The sequence below is a fragment of the Acomys russatus genome, chromosome 25 (assembly GCF_903995435.1).
Source record: "Acomys russatus chromosome 25, mAcoRus1.1, whole genome shotgun sequence".
NCBI classification, from domain to species: Eukaryota; Metazoa; Chordata; class Mammalia; order Rodentia; family Muridae; genus Acomys; species Acomys russatus.
The window spans coordinates 13606133-13624284 of record NC_067161.1 but is presented as its reverse complement, the minus strand read 5'-3'; the positions used below and the strand labels follow the sequence as shown (position 1 = coordinate 13624284).

General features: G+C 56.5%; 2 protein-coding genes across 2 annotated transcripts; one reads left to right on the top strand and one right to left on the bottom strand.

The window, feature by feature from the left end:
* The first annotated feature begins 484 nt into the window (after positions 1–484).
* Snrnp25 (small nuclear ribonucleoprotein U11/U12 subunit 25) lies at positions 485–3973 on the top strand. The gene is made up of 5 exons (XM_051167395.1): positions 485–691; positions 1776–1866; positions 2598–2703; positions 3436–3510; positions 3665–3973. The coding sequence occupies exons 1-5, from the start codon at positions 650–652 to the stop codon at positions 3720–3722; spliced, it is 372 nt and encodes a 123-aa protein (XP_051023352.1). The 5' UTR covers positions 485–649; the 3' UTR covers positions 3723–3973.
* Positions 3974–4632: 659 nt separating this feature from the next.
* On the bottom strand, positions 4633–17420 carry Rhbdf1 (rhomboid 5 homolog 1). Its single transcript, XM_051167396.1, has 18 exons — positions 17323–17420; positions 11135–11275; positions 10933–11063; positions 9940–10153; positions 9396–9605; positions 9183–9305; positions 8953–9110; positions 8272–8529; positions 8080–8191; positions 7885–7959; positions 7639–7800; positions 6708–6808; positions 6523–6586; positions 6054–6148; positions 5758–5833; positions 5589–5689; positions 5335–5488; positions 4633–5199 (listed from the first exon to the last, which is right to left on the bottom strand). Exons 2-18 carry the CDS (start codon positions 11249–11251, stop codon positions 4780–4782), a joined length of 2571 nt encoding a protein of 856 aa, XP_051023353.1. The 5' UTR covers positions 11252–11275; positions 17323–17420; the 3' UTR covers positions 4633–4779.
* Between the last annotated feature and the right edge of the window lie 732 nt (positions 17421–18152).

The window sequence follows — 18152 nt, the reverse complement described above, 5'->3', positions numbered from 1 at the left end:
GCTGGGGTTTCAGGCGTGCGCCACCTGGCCTGGCTTCCATCCAACTTTTGGAATGGAGCCAGAAGCAGAACCCCGAGTGACTGCGACCTGGCTGGGGCAACAGCACAGGAGTGGCAACAGCTGGCCCCAGGCAGCAGGAGACGCCCAGTGTTGTCTGGTGGGTGATGCTGTGCACCGGGACAGGTGCCTTCCGCGAAGCGATAGCAGCGCATACCTTCTCCAAGGACAAGACCAGACAGAAGAGCGTCTGGTCGCAGCTCCACAGCTGAGGACCACATTTGCACGTGACTCCCGCCCCGCCCGCACCACCCACGTGACCTGCCCTATCCGGCCAATAGCCTGCTGTCTGCACCCTCCCGGCCTTCCCCTCGCATTCGCACATCTCATTGGTACTGAAGCCTCACAGTGCACCAATGGCTGAGCTACCTCGTTGGGGCGGGGCACAGTCACCGCGCACGCGCCTTGTGCTTTCTCCCTGGAAGGCAGAGCGGGTTGGAGGAGCGCCGGAAAACTAGGATTCCGCCAGAAACTGGCCGCTCTGGAGGACTCGGAGGCTGCCTGTGGGCCGGAGGTACCTGAGGACGATGAAGATGATGAGGAGGCATTGCCGCATTCTGAGGCTGTGGACGTGTTCCAAGAAGGGCTCGCCATGGTAGTGCAAGACCCCCTGCTCTGCGACCTTCCAATCCAGGTGCGCGGCCGGGCTCCGGGTTGGGGGTGGGCACTCGCAGTCCCACCAGCGAAAAGACGTTTCCGCGCGTAAACAGAAAGCTCCCAGAACACCCCCCCTCGGGCGTGAAAAGTTAGGATTAAACAAATACTAAGATTTTAACCGGACATCGGTGTGACTAGTCTTTCTTATCTGCCCCACGCTTCAATGTGCGTGGGCGTGGTGATGCTTCAATGTGTTTTTTTAACCTTGCCCGTCAATAGTGTTTTTATTTAACGTCTGTGTGCACACAGAACTGGGGAGCAAACCTGGAGCCTTTCGAATGCTAAGCAAGCACGCCACCACTGAGTTACACCGCTTCCTCAGTTTTCTCAAACTTCCCTCAGCGTTTTATTAAAGCATTTCTCGTGTGATGGCACACACCTTTAATCCCAGCACCCAGGAGACTGAGGCAAGGGGATCTTTGTGAGTTCAAGGCCAGCCTGATCCATTTAGAGCTCCAGACTACCCAGGGTAACATGGTGAGTCCCTGCCTCAAAACAAAACAATCAAACAAACATTTTGTCATCACTAGGTTTTGGCAGCTGGTAAATTTTGCACTCTGCCCTGCCTTCCCTAGTCCTGAGGCACTGGCCTGGATCCTCTTGATACAGGGCTCTGAGAATTACCAGGCCGTGTTCTTCCTGTTGCAGTCCCATCTCTCTGTCTGTTCCTTTGCTCCCTTGGGGGAAACTTTTTAATCGAAAGGTCTAAGACAGAGTAGGTAAGAACCTCTTATCTTTGCCCTCCATAATACAGGACGCCATGTTTGGGGCGCTGTCAGCTCGCTTTCCTTTGTTGTTCTTTGGGTGTCAGAAGCGTTGGCATCAGGCTGGAGAGATGGCTCAGAGGTTAAGGGCCCCGACTGCTCCTCCAGAGGTCCTGAGTTCAATTCCCAGCAACCACATGGGTGGCTCACAACCATCTATATAATGTGATCTGATGCCCTCTTCTGGCCTGCAGGTGTACATGCAGGCAGAGCACTGTATACATGATAAGAAATAAATAATAAAAAAAAAGAAGAAGAAACAGCGTTGGCATGTCACCTCCCTGTGGTCTTTCCTAGGTTACTTTAGAGGAGATCAACTCCCAGATCGCGCTGGAGTATGGCCAAGCGATGACTGTGCGGGTGTGCAAGATGGACGGAGAGGTGATGCGTAAGTATCGCTGTCCTAGTTACTCTTCTCTTGCTGTAGAGAGGCTGCAATGAGGCAGCTTATAAAAGAAAGCGTTTATGGGCTGGAGAGATGGCTCAGAGGTTAAGAGCACTGACTGTTCTTCCAAAGGTCATGAGTTCGATTCCCAGCAACCACACGGTGGCTCACAACCATCTATAACGAGATCTGTATCCATAATAAATCTTTAAAAAAAAAAAAAGAAGGCGTTTGTGGGGGCTTATGGTTCCAGAGGGCTGGGGGGCCATGACCACCATGGCAGGGAGCATGGCAGCAGGCAGGCAAACATGTTCCCGGAGCAGTAGCCGAGAGCTTACATCCTGACCCACCGGCACGAGACCGAGGCGAGCTAATGACAGTGCTGTGGGCTTTTGAGACTTCAAAGCTCACCCCCAGTGACCCAGCAAGGTCACACCTCCTAATCTTTCCCAAACAGTTCCACCGAGGACCAAACATTCAAGTATCTGAGCCTGTGGGGGCGGGGTGGGGGTGGGGTGGGGTCAGTTGTCTTTCAAGCCACAACCATCCTCTCTTTAAGCCTGAGCTTTCACATCAGCAGGGTGTTAGCAGAGCTAGTCAGTGAGAAACTCGGACGGGTGCCTGGGTGTGCTGGGACAGCCACACAGCCACCGTGCCCAACAGAGCAGACCTGGGGCTCTGTGTGTGGGTGCCCACGTGGATCTTCTCCCATATGTGCACGTCCATGGTTACAGCTGTGGTCGTGGTACAGAACGCTACGGTCCTGGACCTGAAGAAAGCTATCCAGAGATACGTGCAGCTCAGACAGGAGCGGGAAGGCGGCGTTCAGCACATCAGCTGGTGAGTGAGGCAGAAGTGCATTCTGTGTCACTCCTGGGGTCGTGCGAGGGCTCTAGAGGAAGGCAACTCTCGGCTCCTCACGTGGACACCACCAGGCAGTGATACTGCGACGATCCCGTGTCATGAGATCTTTCAGGTTGGGCAATTCTGTGTCTGAGAGTCCCGCTCCAGGTGTCCTTTTCTACATGTACCCTTTCTTTCTTTCTTTTTTTGTATTTATTTTTATTTTTTATTTCATGTGCATTGGTGTTTTGCCTGCATGTATGGCTGTGTGAGGGTGTCAGATCCTGGAATTACAGACAGTTTTGAGCTGCCATGTGGGTGCTGGGGATTGAACACAGGTCAGAGCTCTTAACCGCTGAGCCATCTCTCCAGTCCCCCTACACGTACCCTTTCACTAGTGTCACCCGACCCACACTGCTGGATGCCTTCAACACCTGACACCTTAATGTCTCCCTAGTTATAGGTGCTGTTGGCCCTGGCTCTTCTCTTGGATCAAGTATCCTGGTATCTGAAATCTCAGTATTGACACCTATTTCAATAGTAAGATGTGTTCGGCACCTCCTGCAGCTGCCTTGGGCCTACCACATATGTCATGTAGGGAAAATGTGCAGAAGGGGACTGTAGCTGTCCTGAGCGCCATAGCTGTGTGCTGCAAGCCTCCCTCATCCAGGCTCCTCAGACTGCCCTCCTGGGCATAGGGTGTGCATCACTTGGGTCTCCTCCTTGTAGGTCCTACGTGTGGCGGACGTACTATCTGACCTCAGCTGGAGAGAAGCTCACAGAGGACAGGAAGAAGCTCAGGGAGTAAGTTTAACTCTCACATCAGCCTGGGGCTGCCTGGAGGGAAGCAGGTATGGAGGTGGCAGAATGCTCTGGTTGTCCTCACTTGATTGGTCTTGATCCCTCAGCGGCCCAGTGACGCATCTTTAGGTCGGGCCCTGCTACTGTTCTTTTTCAGTTATGGCATCCGGAATCGAGATGAGGTTTCCTTTATCAAGAAGCTTCGGCCAAAGTAAACACCCCAGGCACAGCAATCTGACCTCTCCCAGCAAGATGGCGCCTTCCTCTTGTCCTCACAGGTAGCTGCATCACTGGAATGCCCAGATGGAGCTGGCAGCGTTGAGCCCTGAGGCCCTCGGAACATAGAAAATTCCTCTGCCTTTTGTTTTCCTTTAAACGTGGCCTGAAGGTCCTATGTGGTTGTGGGCCTGGCCTACAGAATAAACCTATTTGCTTTGTATCTTGTAAAAAATCAAAAAGCCATAGTACTCCATGTGAGTGAGCTGGATCTGTCCCATACAAGAGGGCAGAGACTGGTGTGTGTGCGCGCGCGTATGCATGCGCAAGCACAAGAAAGAGAGAGAGAGAAGTCAGCCCTGAGACCACACTGTTCACCTCTCCTACCAAGGAGGAAACACTAGCTGAGCAGCTGGCTTTGTTTCTGCTGTGGAGAGACAAGAGACTGCATCCCGGGGCCTGTGGCAGGACTTAGCAGGTGACACAGCATGGTGAGGAATGAGTTACGGGGTACAAGATGTACCCCACGGTGGAGATACTGCAGCACACCCCAAGGTCCACATCCCAACGCTGGCTACCAGCCTCCCTACAGGACTCCACAGAGAGGTGGAAGCCAGTGGTGTCTTTGACCTAGAGCAGAGGGTCTCAACCTTCCTAGCGCTGCAGCCCTTTAATACACAAGATTATTTTCATTGCTACTTCATAACTAATTCTGCTACTGTTAAGAATTTTGGAGACAAGTTTGCCAGAGGGGTTGTGCAATCTTATGTTTCAAGGCCTCTCCCCATGACCCCAGCGAGAAATCAGCCAAGAGTTGGCAACACTGGTCAAGTTAGTGGCAGCTAAAACGCTCCCAATTCATTTATTGGCCACATGAGGTGGTCGTCGGGGTTGGGGGGGGGGGGGGAGGACTAGTTAGAAGGTTATCGTGAGAACTCATGTAGTAAATGTCCAGCAGTATAAGGGAGCGAGCAAGGCACAAGAGGTCAAGAGTTCAGGAAGCACCGTCTGTTCAGCCCTGGGAGGCCAAGGCGGCCTAGGGTGTCCACAGCTGGGTCAGTGCAGCTGAGCGTCCAGCTCGTACTTCTCACAGAACTTGTCGGTGAAAGGGATGCAGGTGAGAAACTCACACCACTCGCAGCGGACAGGGTAGAAGTAAAAGAGAACCACCAGGCCGGCCAGCAGGCCCAGGAAGACTGCCTGGAAGATGATGATCTGGCAGCGCTTGCGGTACAGGTCGAACTTGCCGAAGCTGATGTAAGGCAGGAAGGCAAAGGAGAGGAAGAGGCCGCTGACGAAGCCCGAGATGTGGGCGAAGTTGTCGATCCAGGGCAGCAGCCCAAAGGCAAAGAGGAAGAGCACCACAGCCAGGAGCTTGAAGAAGGCGCGCCAGGGCCGCGCCAGGATCTGCCAGCTCTGGAACAGCTCCACGAAGAGGCAGGCCAAGATACCAAACTGCGAGCCGGCCGGCCCTACCTGGCGGTGTGGGTTGGAGGCTGTGAGCTAATGGAGCTGCACCATCTCCTCACCCCGTCCCATCTCCCCGCCCCCACTTGATCTCCACACAGATCCCGTCACGCCAGCCATAGGCACCCTGGGAAGCCGTCTTACCTCTGCGCGGTACGGCAGGAAGATGGCACTTGCTAGATTGCCTGTGACACCGCTCAGCAGGTAGATGATGGCTATGCGATGCCAGCCTGCCAGCTTCTCCAGGTCCCGCAGGACGGTCATCTGGAAGCAGACCGAGACCAAACAATGCAGGATCCTGTGGGTGATGAGGGGCACTCAGCAGAGAAGGTGGCTTTCTTCTTCAGCCTGCCACGCCTGGGGAGTGAGGCCACCGCCCAGCGCCCAGTCCCACTTGCCCAGCGTGCAGGAAGAGAGACAGCCACAGGCGGTAGAACTGGTCAGGCACCTCGGGATTGAGGAAAGGCAGGAGGCCGCAGACGTCGTCCATGCAGTGCACCTGTGTAGAGAGGCCAGTCAGCCTCCATGGTGGGAAGGGGAAATGAGGGGCGTGCCCTCAAGGCCTACCTGAGAGCAGAGTGTGGCCTCCTCATGGAAGTAGCCCCTCATGAAGTCACAGTACTCCCGGGAGGTGATCTCACACCTAGAGGGTCATGCAAGGGTTGGGAGGGTGCCCAGCCTTGTCAGATGGAGGCTGCTGAGGTCTATAGGCACTTCCACTCTACCCAGGCCGATTTCAGCCCCACCCACCTTCATTGGCCCAGTCTTACTCCCTGTTGGGGCAATCAGGTTGTGACAGACTTTGCGGGGAGGGGGGGCAGGGGGGGAGTGCTGCCTCAAGTCAGCTGCACGTGAGCACCCACCTGCCTTTGGTGCCAATACAGCAGGGCCGGCCCGTAATGACACAGTCCATGTGAGGGTGGTTTGTATGGTTCCCAGCACTGTTTTTGGTGCATATCTGGTTAAGAAAGAAAAACTAGTAGGTCCCGATCATTTTACACACACACCTAGCTCTTTGCCTAAAACCCTTATTGGAAACCAAGACAAAGGTAAGACTCAGATAGAAACCAGGCCTCCCTTGATTCAAGTAGGTCACACCCAAACTCTGAGCTGAGCCATCTGCAAACTAGAATAATGCTACTTGGCCTCTCATGTCTTCCCCCAGCTCTCCTTCCCTGACTCCCTGCTCACGGAGACAAGCCTTGTCAGACAGGCTGGACAAAGGCTAGGGCCGTGTGAGGGATGCTGTGGGTGATCCAACAAAGAATCTACAGCACAGGTGAGGAGGGTGTGGCCCCCTCCCCATCCGACAAGTGTGAGACCCCAGCTCACCGGCCACTTGGTGATGTCTTCCGGCCACTCATGGGGATCCTCAGAGGAAGGTTCGTCACACACCCTGTGTAAGCCCAATGGTTAGAGCCTTTGTCCCGTGGCAAGGTCACCCTTCTGCCCAAAACAAGGGATCCCATCAGAAAGACAGCCGAAGGCATCTTAAGAAGGTTCTCAATACTGCTCACCTGGGGTCCTGGTGGCAGACGGACCCAAACTGCCTCTTGTTGCCTGCAAGGTCTGGGGCGCTGGGATGACTGGGCCACTTCACCCAAACTGCCAACGTAGACTGTGGGGACACAGGGTCAGCCCTAGTCAGATCCTACCCTCTGCTCAGTTCAGAGCAGTGTGCTGGTTCAGTCAGGAGTCAAAGGCCAGGCCCCAGGACTGCCTCCTGACTCCACACAGCTGTTAGGTTAAACCCCCGGAAACACATGTCGGTGTATTAAAGGGTACCCAAGGTCATAATGGAGGCAGACAGCCAGGAAATGGCATCAGCTATGGTGCCAGAGCTCCAGTGAGTTTTTTGCATGTTTCCTTCTTGGTTTTGTTTTTTGTTTTCTTTTTTTTTTTTCTTTCTTTCTTTTTTTTTTTTTTTTTTTTTTTCTGAGACAGCGTTTCTCTGTGTTATCTTGACTGTCCTGGACTCACTTCGTAGACCAGGCTGGCTTCGAACTCACAGTGATCCACCGGCCTCTGCCTCCCGAGTGCTGGGATTACAAACATGCACCACCCCACCCGGCTTTTCTTGTTTTCTTTTGAGACCATTAAACGTAGCCAAGGTTGGCCTGGAAGTTACTTAACCATCCTCCCACGTCAGCTCCCTAACCACCGGGCTTACAGGCTTGTACCATCACACCCAGCCTTAAATGGGTGGAGGAAAAGAAGGCAATACCCACTTAAGACATGGTGCAAACATGCTGAAAGAGCAGGCCCAAACCAAGACCAAATTAATCAAATGCTCGTCTTCCATAGGAACTGGGAGTGAAGTGGGTGAGAGGGGCCCAGCGAGATGCCACACACTGCCAAAAGCCAGAGCAAGCAAGTCTGGGAGGCCTGAATCTGAAAGTAAGAGCAGACATCGCCGTCAGAGCAGAGCGAGAGCTGTAGGACACCAACCGAGCACTCCTCCTTCGAAGTCTGCACGCAGCCAGACCGGTCATTGCGTACGCAGCAAGCTGAGTGCTTTTCCCGGTCCCTGGCAGCAAGGATGAAGTTGTGCACCTGTGGGTCCTGGCGCATGCAAGGTGAAAACTTGGCACCCAAGTGAATGAGGGCCTCCTGTGAAGAGGGAGACAGCGGCTGTGAGCTCATGCTCAGAATGGATGGGGGGACCTCCAAGCTCCACTCCAGCCTTGCCCTCACCGAGCTGGGGCCGATCCAGAAATTCTCCTGCTGGACGTATTTGACATTCTCATAGACACCCCGTTTCCGGAGAACCTGGAAGGTAGAACGTGAGAGCGGCCCCGATCTGTAAGGCTTCATCCCTCCAGAGCAGGGCCACAGGGGCCAGAGCCTAGACTCCAGTTATCTGGGCGCAGGGCAAATCCCAGGGCTCACCGAGTCCACCGTCTCATGCTGCGAGAAGCCCACGGGCGCAATACCATAGATGCACACGGCCAGAATGGTGACCAGTGAGTGCACGAAGGTGAGCCAGTAAGTGAAGAAGGGCCTGTGGGACAGAGGTGACATCAGGAGCATCCCTGCTTACGTTCCTAACCCCAGCCCGGTCTCCATCCCAACACAGCCTACCTGTGGTCATCCATGTCCTCGATCTGCCGCTTGACGTAGCTGTCAATGCGTTTCCGGTAGGTGCGGTTGGTGAGCCGCCCCACCATCCCCAGGCCGTAGGGTCGTTTTTCCCGGGCGAAGAGCTTGCGCACTGGCACAGCGATACGCTGACCCCTCCTGGGTCCAGCTGCACTGACCACCTCCTGGCGAAGCCGCACCTTGGGCTGTGGGGCTAGCGTGCCACCCTCCTTCTGTTTCCGCCAGCCTCGCTCCAGGGGCCTAGAGGAGGCCAGCGTGTTCAATTCCTGCCTAGAACTTCCACACTGCCTTCCCGCCTGGGCAGAACCAGAACACTGCTCAGTGGCTCACCCACCCTCCTAGGGGTGAAGACACCCACCAAGCCGTGCCTCTTTGTTCTCCTCCTTACTGGCTAGCCCCTGGCAGCTTGGCAGGGAAGGAATGGGGAGCCTCAAGACTCAGGCTCTATATCTCACTAGTGTTAACTAGACCATGGTCTTCCATCTACGCCAGCCCCTGGGTCCTCATACCCACAGTGGTCAGGCTATATTCCCAGCTCTCCAGTCAGTCCAAGCTGTGAGCACTATAGCATGGTGCCCAAGGACCCAGCTGCTCCCAAGGGCCCAGATGCTCCCAATGGGGCAGATTCTCCCTCTGAACCCCTCACCCACTGGCCATACTCACAACATCAGGTGGCTCCGTTCAAGCTCACTGCGGTCCAGGGCCCCGCCCGTGAGGTCAGCCTGCTCCGGGGCTTTCTCCCAGTCTTTGAGCGCGGCTTCTGATGGGGACTCGAACACCTCATCTGGGTATGTGGACAGCTCCTCATGGAGGACACCTTCCTGAGCAAATATGTGAGGTCAGGGTGGATGCAGAGACAGGGGAGATGGGGCGACACCCCAGGCTCTTCTTACCCGGGCAAAGAAAGATGTATCCAGTTCATCAGGAAAGTCTACCATGTCTTCCTCCAGGAAGCTGGCAGGGGTGAAACTTCGGCGCTGTCCCCTCCGTAAGGTGCCATCCCTAACTGACCGACCCTGAGGACATGGAGGTGGCCTTAGGACCTGGAAGTCAGGAGTGGGCTCAGCTAGCTCCCACGCCTCCAATCCTGGCCCCCCTGCACTTACCTTCACTAGTGCTGCAGCGGCCCGGAAGCTCATCTTGGCAACCGATTCACGTTTGCGACGCCGAGGGAGCCGGTTAAAACCTGACCGGGAGCTGGAGAAGGAGCAGAGGGAGGCGGCACCTGGTGTGACAGGAGTGTGGGGGGCACTCAGGCCATCGGCAGTGTCATCGGCCATGCGGAAGGCCCGGCCACGGGCCAGAGGATCTATGATCTGGTGGGGTCGAGAAGACTCTAGGTCAGTGTTCAGACCCAGGCAAGCCTTCCAGGAAGAGCACGAACGCTCCCTACACCCTAAACATCACTCTCCGTGGCACCCAGAGAGCCTCCCCCTCTCGTTGAAATTTGCTATCCAGAGTCTGAACTTGTACAACCCTATGACTTTTTACTTAGTGGCTGGGCGTATCTCTCAGGAGCCTGTCTAAGACTCTGGCTACTTTCCCACCCACAGGCTCGATTGGAGGGGTATTTGCTCTCCCCAAGCCTCCCCGTACCCCATCCCAAGCTATAGGAGCAGAATCAGGGCCCTATAGGAGGAGGCGGCACACCTTCTGCATGCCCAGCTGGCACGGCCCCACATAGAGTGGGGGTGGCGTCTCCGTGCTGGTCAGTGACACGTTGTCCTGGCTGGGCAGGTCCAGCTCCCGGATGACCTGCGGCTTTAGCTTCCCATACCGCTGGCTGCAGTGACGGATGCTTTTGCGCTGCCATTTCTGGGTGCTGTCACTGTCCTTGCTCACACCAAACCAGTCTGCTGTCCCCCTGGCATGAGAAGGACTCAGCAAGGGGAAAGCCATATCTCCTGCCCCTCCACCCCAGTCAGAGAGCCTCAAAGGCCAACCTGGGTCACTCCAAGGACAGGACAGGGGAGTTCCAAGTCTCGCCACCCCAATTCCCAGTAGAGCATTCTGCATGCCTGTCAGTAGAAGGTTTCCATAGGCCCTCACCCAACCCTGAGTCGAGGGAGAGAGACTTTGGCCTCAGGCAGCCACCACCACCATAGGGTACTACAGAACTCTGCAGAAGCAGCTGTAGGATGGCCATAGTCTTTGGACATGCAAACAAAAACACAGCCAGCCCCTGCCATGAGCCATGGAACGTCAAACACTCCAACATCTCCAAGAGGCCACATAACATGCACGTGCCCAAAAAGGGGTGGTTGGGAAGCAAGCAAACAAAAAACCCAACACACTCAAGACCTGCATGAGGTACCTGAGCAAGGACCAAGAGAGAGACTGGCGCTGTGGGAGGGCCTTGCGAGCAGCCCGGGGCCCCAAGAGAGGCAGAGTATGGACACGCCCAAAGCGTACCTGTCGGCTGTGAGGAGCCAGGGTGTTAGGTTGGGAGAAGGGACAGTGCATACCCAGGGAACGGAGAGACAGACCGAGTGCCAGCCATGGGTCCCCAGAAGAGGAGGAGGAGGAAGTGTTGTTGGAATTAAGATGCAGGAGAAAGCTGAGTACCTAAAAGGGACGCTATATGCCTATTTCTAGGGTCCCTCCCTAGCCCCAGGCTGTGGAGCAGCCAGGATGGTGGGGTACCTGCGGATGGTCTGTGTGATGGATGTCTGCCGTTGCAGTGCCAGTCGCCGAGGCTCAGGGTGGGGCGATGGCACACGGGCTGTCTCAGCCGGCATGCTCACACTCCGCAGAAAAGCCTGCCGCCGCAGGGGCTAGACAAGAGAGTCCCTGGTGAGGAGCCTGGCCAGGAAATGGCGAAAACCCCTGCTGGCCCAGAAGCTACCTGCAGGAAGCCGGGTTCCTCTGCTGCTGGGGGCACTACGGCTGGGATGTCCAACTTGAGCCATGGGGGCTTCTTGCGTTGCAGACTGCTAGTGCTGTCTCTCCGGGCCTCGCTCATGGTTCCAGGTGCAGTGAGACAGGCCTGGAGGGTGCGGAGTTATGCTGAGTGACAACCCTGAAAATTCTCCAAGGGCACAACGGGTCTCAAACCTAGAAGAGGCATTGCAAGCCCAACCGAGGCACTCACAGCTCCTGCTATGTGCCAGCATGCTCTGTGCCCGGCCTCACCACAGACAGGTCCTCCAACAATAGGGATCCATGGCACAACATTGCACGCATCTACTGTGAGCACACGCTGGCACACTCCCGTCCTCTCAAAGCCTAAAGCCTGGGTCTCAGTACTCCTATCGATAAGGAAGTGGTCAGTGTGTTGAGCAGAAAACAAATGACAGGTGCTTGGCAGGCAGTACTGAGGGGTCCCTGACGCCTGGGAGCGGGCAAAAGCAGCACAGGGTGGCATGTAAGGCTGGGCACACACAGGAACAGCCGCACAGCATCTGTGAGCGTGGGGCTCACGGCCGTCCATCGCAGGCCATCTGAACCACCATGGCTTCCACTCCACACACAGAAGAATCCCCACATTTAGTGAAAGGGATGGCTTCTTGGGGCTTCGGAGAAACAGCTAAGGTACCCTTATACAGAGGTCTTTACAAACAAACATTCCCTGGTGCTGCGTAATCCCGGTACTAAGGAGGCAGAGGCAGGCAGATCTCTGTGAGTTCAAGGCCAGCCTGGTCTTTACAGTGGGCTCCAGGACAGCCAGAGCTACACAGTGAGACCACGTCTAAAACAAAAATCCTTTGGAACAGAAACTACAATAAATGACCACAAGGTGGCACCAACTGCCAAAAAAGTCAGTGAGGCAGGGACAGGTTGGGGAAGGCAGCTTAAGACCCTAAACCTAGCACATAAGCCAGCCCTCCAGACAGCTCAGAAGGGGGAAATGCATGCTTGCTTGCCTTGTAAGCCTGAGTTCAATTTCTGGAAACTGCAAAAAGATGGGAAATAAAACTGAATCCATAAAGTTGTCCTCTAACCTGGCATGGGTAGTACACGCCTTTAATCCCAGCCCTTGTAGGTAGAGGCAGGCAACAGTGAGTTCAAAGCCAGCCTGGTCTCCACAGTGAGTTCCAGGCAAGCCAGAATTACACAGTGATACCCTGTCTTGAAAGAAATACATGTGTATTTGAGCCAGGCATACAGATGCACACCCTTATTCTTAGCACTCGCGAGGCAGAGGCAGGCAGATATCTGTGCGTTTGAGGCCAGCCAAGTTCCGGCCAGCACAGAACGGCCCAGGCAGGTCTGCACCTCTGAGGTGCTTTTGCTTCCTCCTTTACACACCAGGTGCACACCTAACTCCTGCTGCAAATGAAGAGCCCCATGTGTGGAACACAGAGATGAAAGTGGGGTGATGGGACGGGAGAGGGCAGGGTGATGGGACGGGAGAGGGCAGGGTGAGGGGAAGGGAGAGGGCAGGGTGACAGGAAGGGAGAGGGGAGGGTGAGGGGAAGTGAGGGAATGGAAGAGGGCAGGGTGAGGGGAAGGGAGAGGGCAGGGTGAGGGGAAGGGAGAGGGCAGGGTGAGGGGAAGGGAGAGGGCAGGGTGAGGGGAAGGGAGAGGGCAGGGTGAGGGGAAGGGAGAGGGCAGGGCTCCTCAACAACTCAGAGGGCAGAAGTCACACATGTCTAGGCCTTCAAATCTGCAGACCTGAGCAGACTCTGGATGGTGTAACTTGCCTGCCGATGCTTCAACTTAGGCCTCTCTCCATGCTCGGAGGAGACAGAGAAGCTCCATTCTCACTACTCAAAAACGGAAAAACGAGGCCTGGAAGACAGTGAACTCTCCATTGCTGGGCTGAGCCCTGTGAGACCCAGGTGGGTAAGAAGCCAGGTACCAGACAAGATGAAGGATGCTTTGCATGTGCTGCCTCTGGTCCACCCTGAGCAGCCAGCCAGGAGCTCCAGAAGGAACATGGTCAAGAGCGGTCGCAGGACCACAGAGAGTAAACCACAGCTGAGTGCTAGGCCTCTCCAACAAGTTGGGCTCCGGTGCTCAGCACTTCTAGGTGGTATCGAACCGGTGCCTTTCTCGGGAATATAAGATGCCATTTCCAGCAGCTACTAATAGCCATGGCTCCACATCCCCCACCAAAAGCTGTCTTTGACCTACCTTCCCCCATATCGGTCCTGCAACATGCTTTCTACCCACTTCCAAGGCTGTCCCCTGGTGCTACCTTACCCAAGCACAGGGTGACAAGCAACAGTTCTCCTAGGTGGGGACGTGTGGACTCTGGATGGAGGTGGCCTTTCAGCAGGGCCTGGAGTGAACAGCTGGCTAGCCTGGGTAAGTATGAGTGGGCGAAGGGTAGACTGACGCCCACCCCAGGTAGCTTCGGCCTGAACATCTGGGTCTCCCCAGGGTCCCCTTCCACAAACCTCCCATGCTAACACAAGAGAACCCCCACATACCCAACGCTAGGCCTGCAGTTTGGGGAAAGGACACCCACCCTGCCCTAGTGCTGTGTTCCCAACCTGCCCCACCCTATGCTCCGTTCCTAACAGGGCCTCAAGCTAGTGGGATTCACAAGGCCTGGGGGAAGGGCATACCAGACAAAGAGTCTAGGCCAAGGAGCAGCACACTGGCTGCCCACAGTAGCTCAGTGTCTACATCTCCCCGGGGCGCACAGTGGGCTCTTGTTCCCTGACAGCCCCTACTCTCTCTCTCTCCTCCACACTGGGAAGCCGTGGTCCGTGGAGAAGCTGCCTGCCTGGGGTCACACACCATGAGTCACCCCAGAGGCATAAGGAGCCGCCCAAATGGGAGCTAGAGGAAGTGGGGAGTGTCGGAAAGCAAGCGCAGTGGCTGGAGGTGGGATGGAATTACATCCGGGGACCCCAGGCAGCTTGAATGAGATTTCAGTTGAGAGGGAGGGGCAAGGTGGACCAAGGAGCTCCGGAAGCAGCACACATCAGAATCCACTGTGGCCATGGTGTGAAGGGTAGGAGGGAGGTCGTGGAGGAGACAGGACTCTAATCTTACAGGTGAACAACTGGGGGCCCTCCAGGCTAGCCCTGCTCATGAGTACAGTTAGAGCCAGGAAGTCAGGAGGCAGGTAGGGCATCACGGGCCAAATGCCTATAGCTACACCATTGTTTTCATCACACTAGGCTTCTTCGTCTTGATTTTTTATTTTTATTTTTATTTCTTTTTTTTTGGAGACAGGATCCTATGAAGCCCACGCTGGCCTCAGTTTCACAAGGCCATTAGAGGGATGCGGTGAACTGATCCTCCTGCCTCCGGCTCCTACGTGCTGAGATTACAGATATGCGCCCCCACACCTGGCAAGCCTCCGTTTTCTCATCTGAAAACGGGTGGTGAAGGTGCCTGGCACATAGTAGGAGCTCTCTAAGTGGCAGCTGACTCAACAGAAGGAGTGGGTTGCTTCGGTGGGAAGAAGACAGCCAAAGCTGAGGTGTCGCTGGGTATGGTGAATCCAGCACTTGGTTCGGGTAAGAAGCTTCTGAGTTCGAAGCCAGTCAGGGTTACATAACGAAACCCTGCCTCAAACAAACAAACAAACAAAAAGAGCAAAGCTGCACGTGGGAGCTAGAGGTGTGAGAGGGCCCGGAGGCTGCAGACCGTACAGACACTCAGGACGTGGTGACCACAGCTGGTGTGAAACTGCATCCTCAGGTGTGAGCTACAACCACCTCACACCCGTCATCCCGCCTGTCATCCCGCCCGAAGCCGGATTCCTCTCTAATAACCAGCCCCAAACTGCCCCGGAGGGAGGAACTCACCAGCTCTCACCAGCCTCTATGCTAGAATATCACCACAGTGCCCTGTAACGGCCCCCAGCCTCTCTTGCCTCATGTGTAAACGGCGTCATATTGAGTGTTTGCTGGGCCCTTTGTGAACTGTAAGGCATTCTTCAGCCTCCACTCTGACCCCTCCATTTTCACGTCGGAGAAACTTGTCTCAGCATGGGGTGGGGCAGGCCTTTGCAGTGCCCTCCCTCATCTCTAGCTCGCACTAGATGCTGCCCTCTCCCTATCAGGCACCATCATCTCAGAGAAGCACAAACAGGGAGGGCAAGGGGACAGGGCATTCCTTGCTGCAGTCTGTGGGGGAGCTCCTAGGCCCTAGGGGTGCAGGAAACCCTGGGACCCACGACACCAAGGGATGATGGATGGAGCCACCGGGAGCAAAGGGGTCATCCCTGGAGAGAGGCACCACCTGCGGCTCAAAATCCCTGACCCAGATGGAGCTCAGAGGCAGGAAGGGAACCTGTCCAAGCCACCCAGTCCGAAAGGGGCTTAGAGCAAGGAGTTAGCTGTAGGTCAAACTCTGGGTTAGTGCCCAGTAAGATGGACACTTCTAGTCTCCAAGCTGCAGTCCAGTTGAGTCCCTGAAGGAAGCAGGGGGGAGGTTCAGGGTTCTCCAGAATTGCCCATGACTAACTCCAGACCATCTACAACTCAGAAATCCCTCCCAGGAACCGCAAGAAGCAGGGCAAGACTGGAGAGGCTCCAGGAGGGTAAACTGAGTCTTAAACAGCAGCTTCAGTCATCAAAAGCCTAGGAAACCTGCCTCAGCCCTGATCCCAGCTGACCTTGTTGATGTTATAACCTATGGCAGGCAGGCGTCACTCAAGAGCGTCCATTTTACAGATTAACTCAGAGAGGCCAGCACCGGTTCACTGCCTGAGGTCACAGGGCCTCGAGGGAGTTCAGCACCTCGGCCAGGTCTGCCAGAGAACTGGGAGGGCCCCTTAGCTCCAGCAGCTGCAGAGCATCTGGAGCTTAGCGAGGTTTTCAAAGGCAGGGAAGGGGCCTGATGCCAGGGAAGGGCCCTGACCGCCCTTTAACGGGACGACCCAAACCAGTACCACTAGACTAGCTCGCCAGGAGAGCCACAGCTGGCTCAGCCAAGTGGACCTCCCAGTAGGGCTCCTGCAGGGGGACCTGCCAAGGCTATGGAGGCTGCCTGGAGGTTTGTGGAAAAGTGCCAGAACTTGTACCTTCAGTCTGGGCCTACCCGACACACTTGCCCTCTGAGTAGATCTCTAAGTAAAGGACCCGGATTGCCCGGGTAGAGGAGGATTCAGCCTCTGGAACCTCTTGAGACCCAGCCAGCTGCTGAGTTCCCCCAGCATCCTCTAGGCTTAAGGGCGGGGGCAAGGAAGGGGCTGAGGCTCGCCCCATGGAGGTGGGGAGCACCTAGCCTGGGACTGCCCTGGCTTCTTAGCTGGTCTAAACCTGAAAAGCCAGTTTCATCCTAGAATCTTCTCCCTGCTTCAACAGGAAGTGGGGAGGGGGGGCTTTCCCAGGACGGGGGGGGGTGCTCCAGATCCAGGCCCCGCCCACGCAGACAGACACACTACCCCAAGAGGCACACAGAGCAGGAACTCTGGTCCGGACTATCTGAGCGGAAAGGAAGCCTAGGGGGAGTCCCCTGACCATTCTCCACCCAGCTCTACAGGCATGCTCCCAGCAGGACAGACAGGCCCTCTCGCCTATCCCTGAGCATCTAGGGTCCGTGGTCACCCCACCGCACCCAGGCCTACTTCAAGAATCCGACTGTGGTCTCAGGCTCGCCCTCGAGGCCACTGCACAGGGCAGGAGCTGTCTTTGGAGGCAATTCTCGGGTTTGCTGAGGCGAACTGGGCTGAAAACGGGCAGAGCAGGCCCAGTGGTGCTCCCCGGCCCGCAGCTGCTGCTGTTACTCCCGTGAGCCGAGAGGACACGGACCCGGTGGCCCGAAGTCGCGCGCTCTGCGCAAGAGCTTCAGACGCCACCTTTGGGGGGCCTGGGAGCAAGGAGGGCATGGAGGCGGGAGTGGGGGCGGCAACGGAGGAGGCGCTTGGGGCGGCTGCGGCCCTCGGACTCCCGGCCCGGAGGATCCCGCGGGGTCGGTGCCCAGCTGCCCCGCCCGCCAGGCCGCGGCGATCCGACCACGGGCTATTTCTGTGGGGCGCCGGGCTGGAATCCGGGCCGCGCCGCCTCCGCGAGCGCTCGGGAAACTCCGCGCACCGTCTGGTAGCGATCGGCGGACAAGCGCCAAGACGCAAACCCCGCACCCGCCCGCCCTGAGCCCCCGCGCAATGACCCCGCAGCCGCCACTCACCGCCGCACGATCCTCGGAGGGGTCTGCACCCGCTGCTGCCGTCGCCGGCCGGGAGGGCGCCCGCGCCTAGTCCCTGCCTGCGCCGCCCGCGCGCCGGCCCGGCCTGTCCGCCTGGGAATGCCACGGGCCGAGGGGCGTGCGCGCCGGGGGCGGGCCCGGCAGAGGGGCGGCCGCCTGACTCAGGGCTGAAGAATGCGCGCCGCCCGCTGCCCGCCCCGGGCGCCTCCTCCTGGAAGACCGCCGGTCCCGCTCTGCCTGGAATCTCAGAGACACCTGTAGCTGGCAGTCGGGCTCGCTGGTGACCAGGATGGTCAGCGTCGGTCCTAGGCTCGCCTTTCCCTGACTGCTAGGTTGGCCTTTCCCCTTGCACTGCCCCTAACTGTACTTGGGAAGAGAAGGAGGAGAGCACCATAGCAAGAGGGTGGGGTGGGAGGAACCTGAAGGCTAGATTGAAGACGGTCCTTCCGAAGGCACGCGCTAGTAAATCAGAGACTCCCGAAGCCCTCATTTTCCTCATGCACACACTTCCGATCCTTCATAGTAAATACTCACGCACGCAACCCCTCACACATCTGTTTACACAGACATGTGCTCACACCTATTCAAATGCACCGTCGTGTACATATCCTAACATATGTACACATGCGCACACTAACGCTGATAAACTGTGTCACAGGATGCTCAGCTCAGCAATTAACTCCTTCCCCTACTTCTTTCCCAGCAGGTACAAGGGTCAGACAGCACCTGCCACCCCTTAAGCCATTGTGCAAAGTGACAGCACTGCAGTGACGTCCACTTGCACATCCACTCTTCTCCTCCCTCTGCCTCAG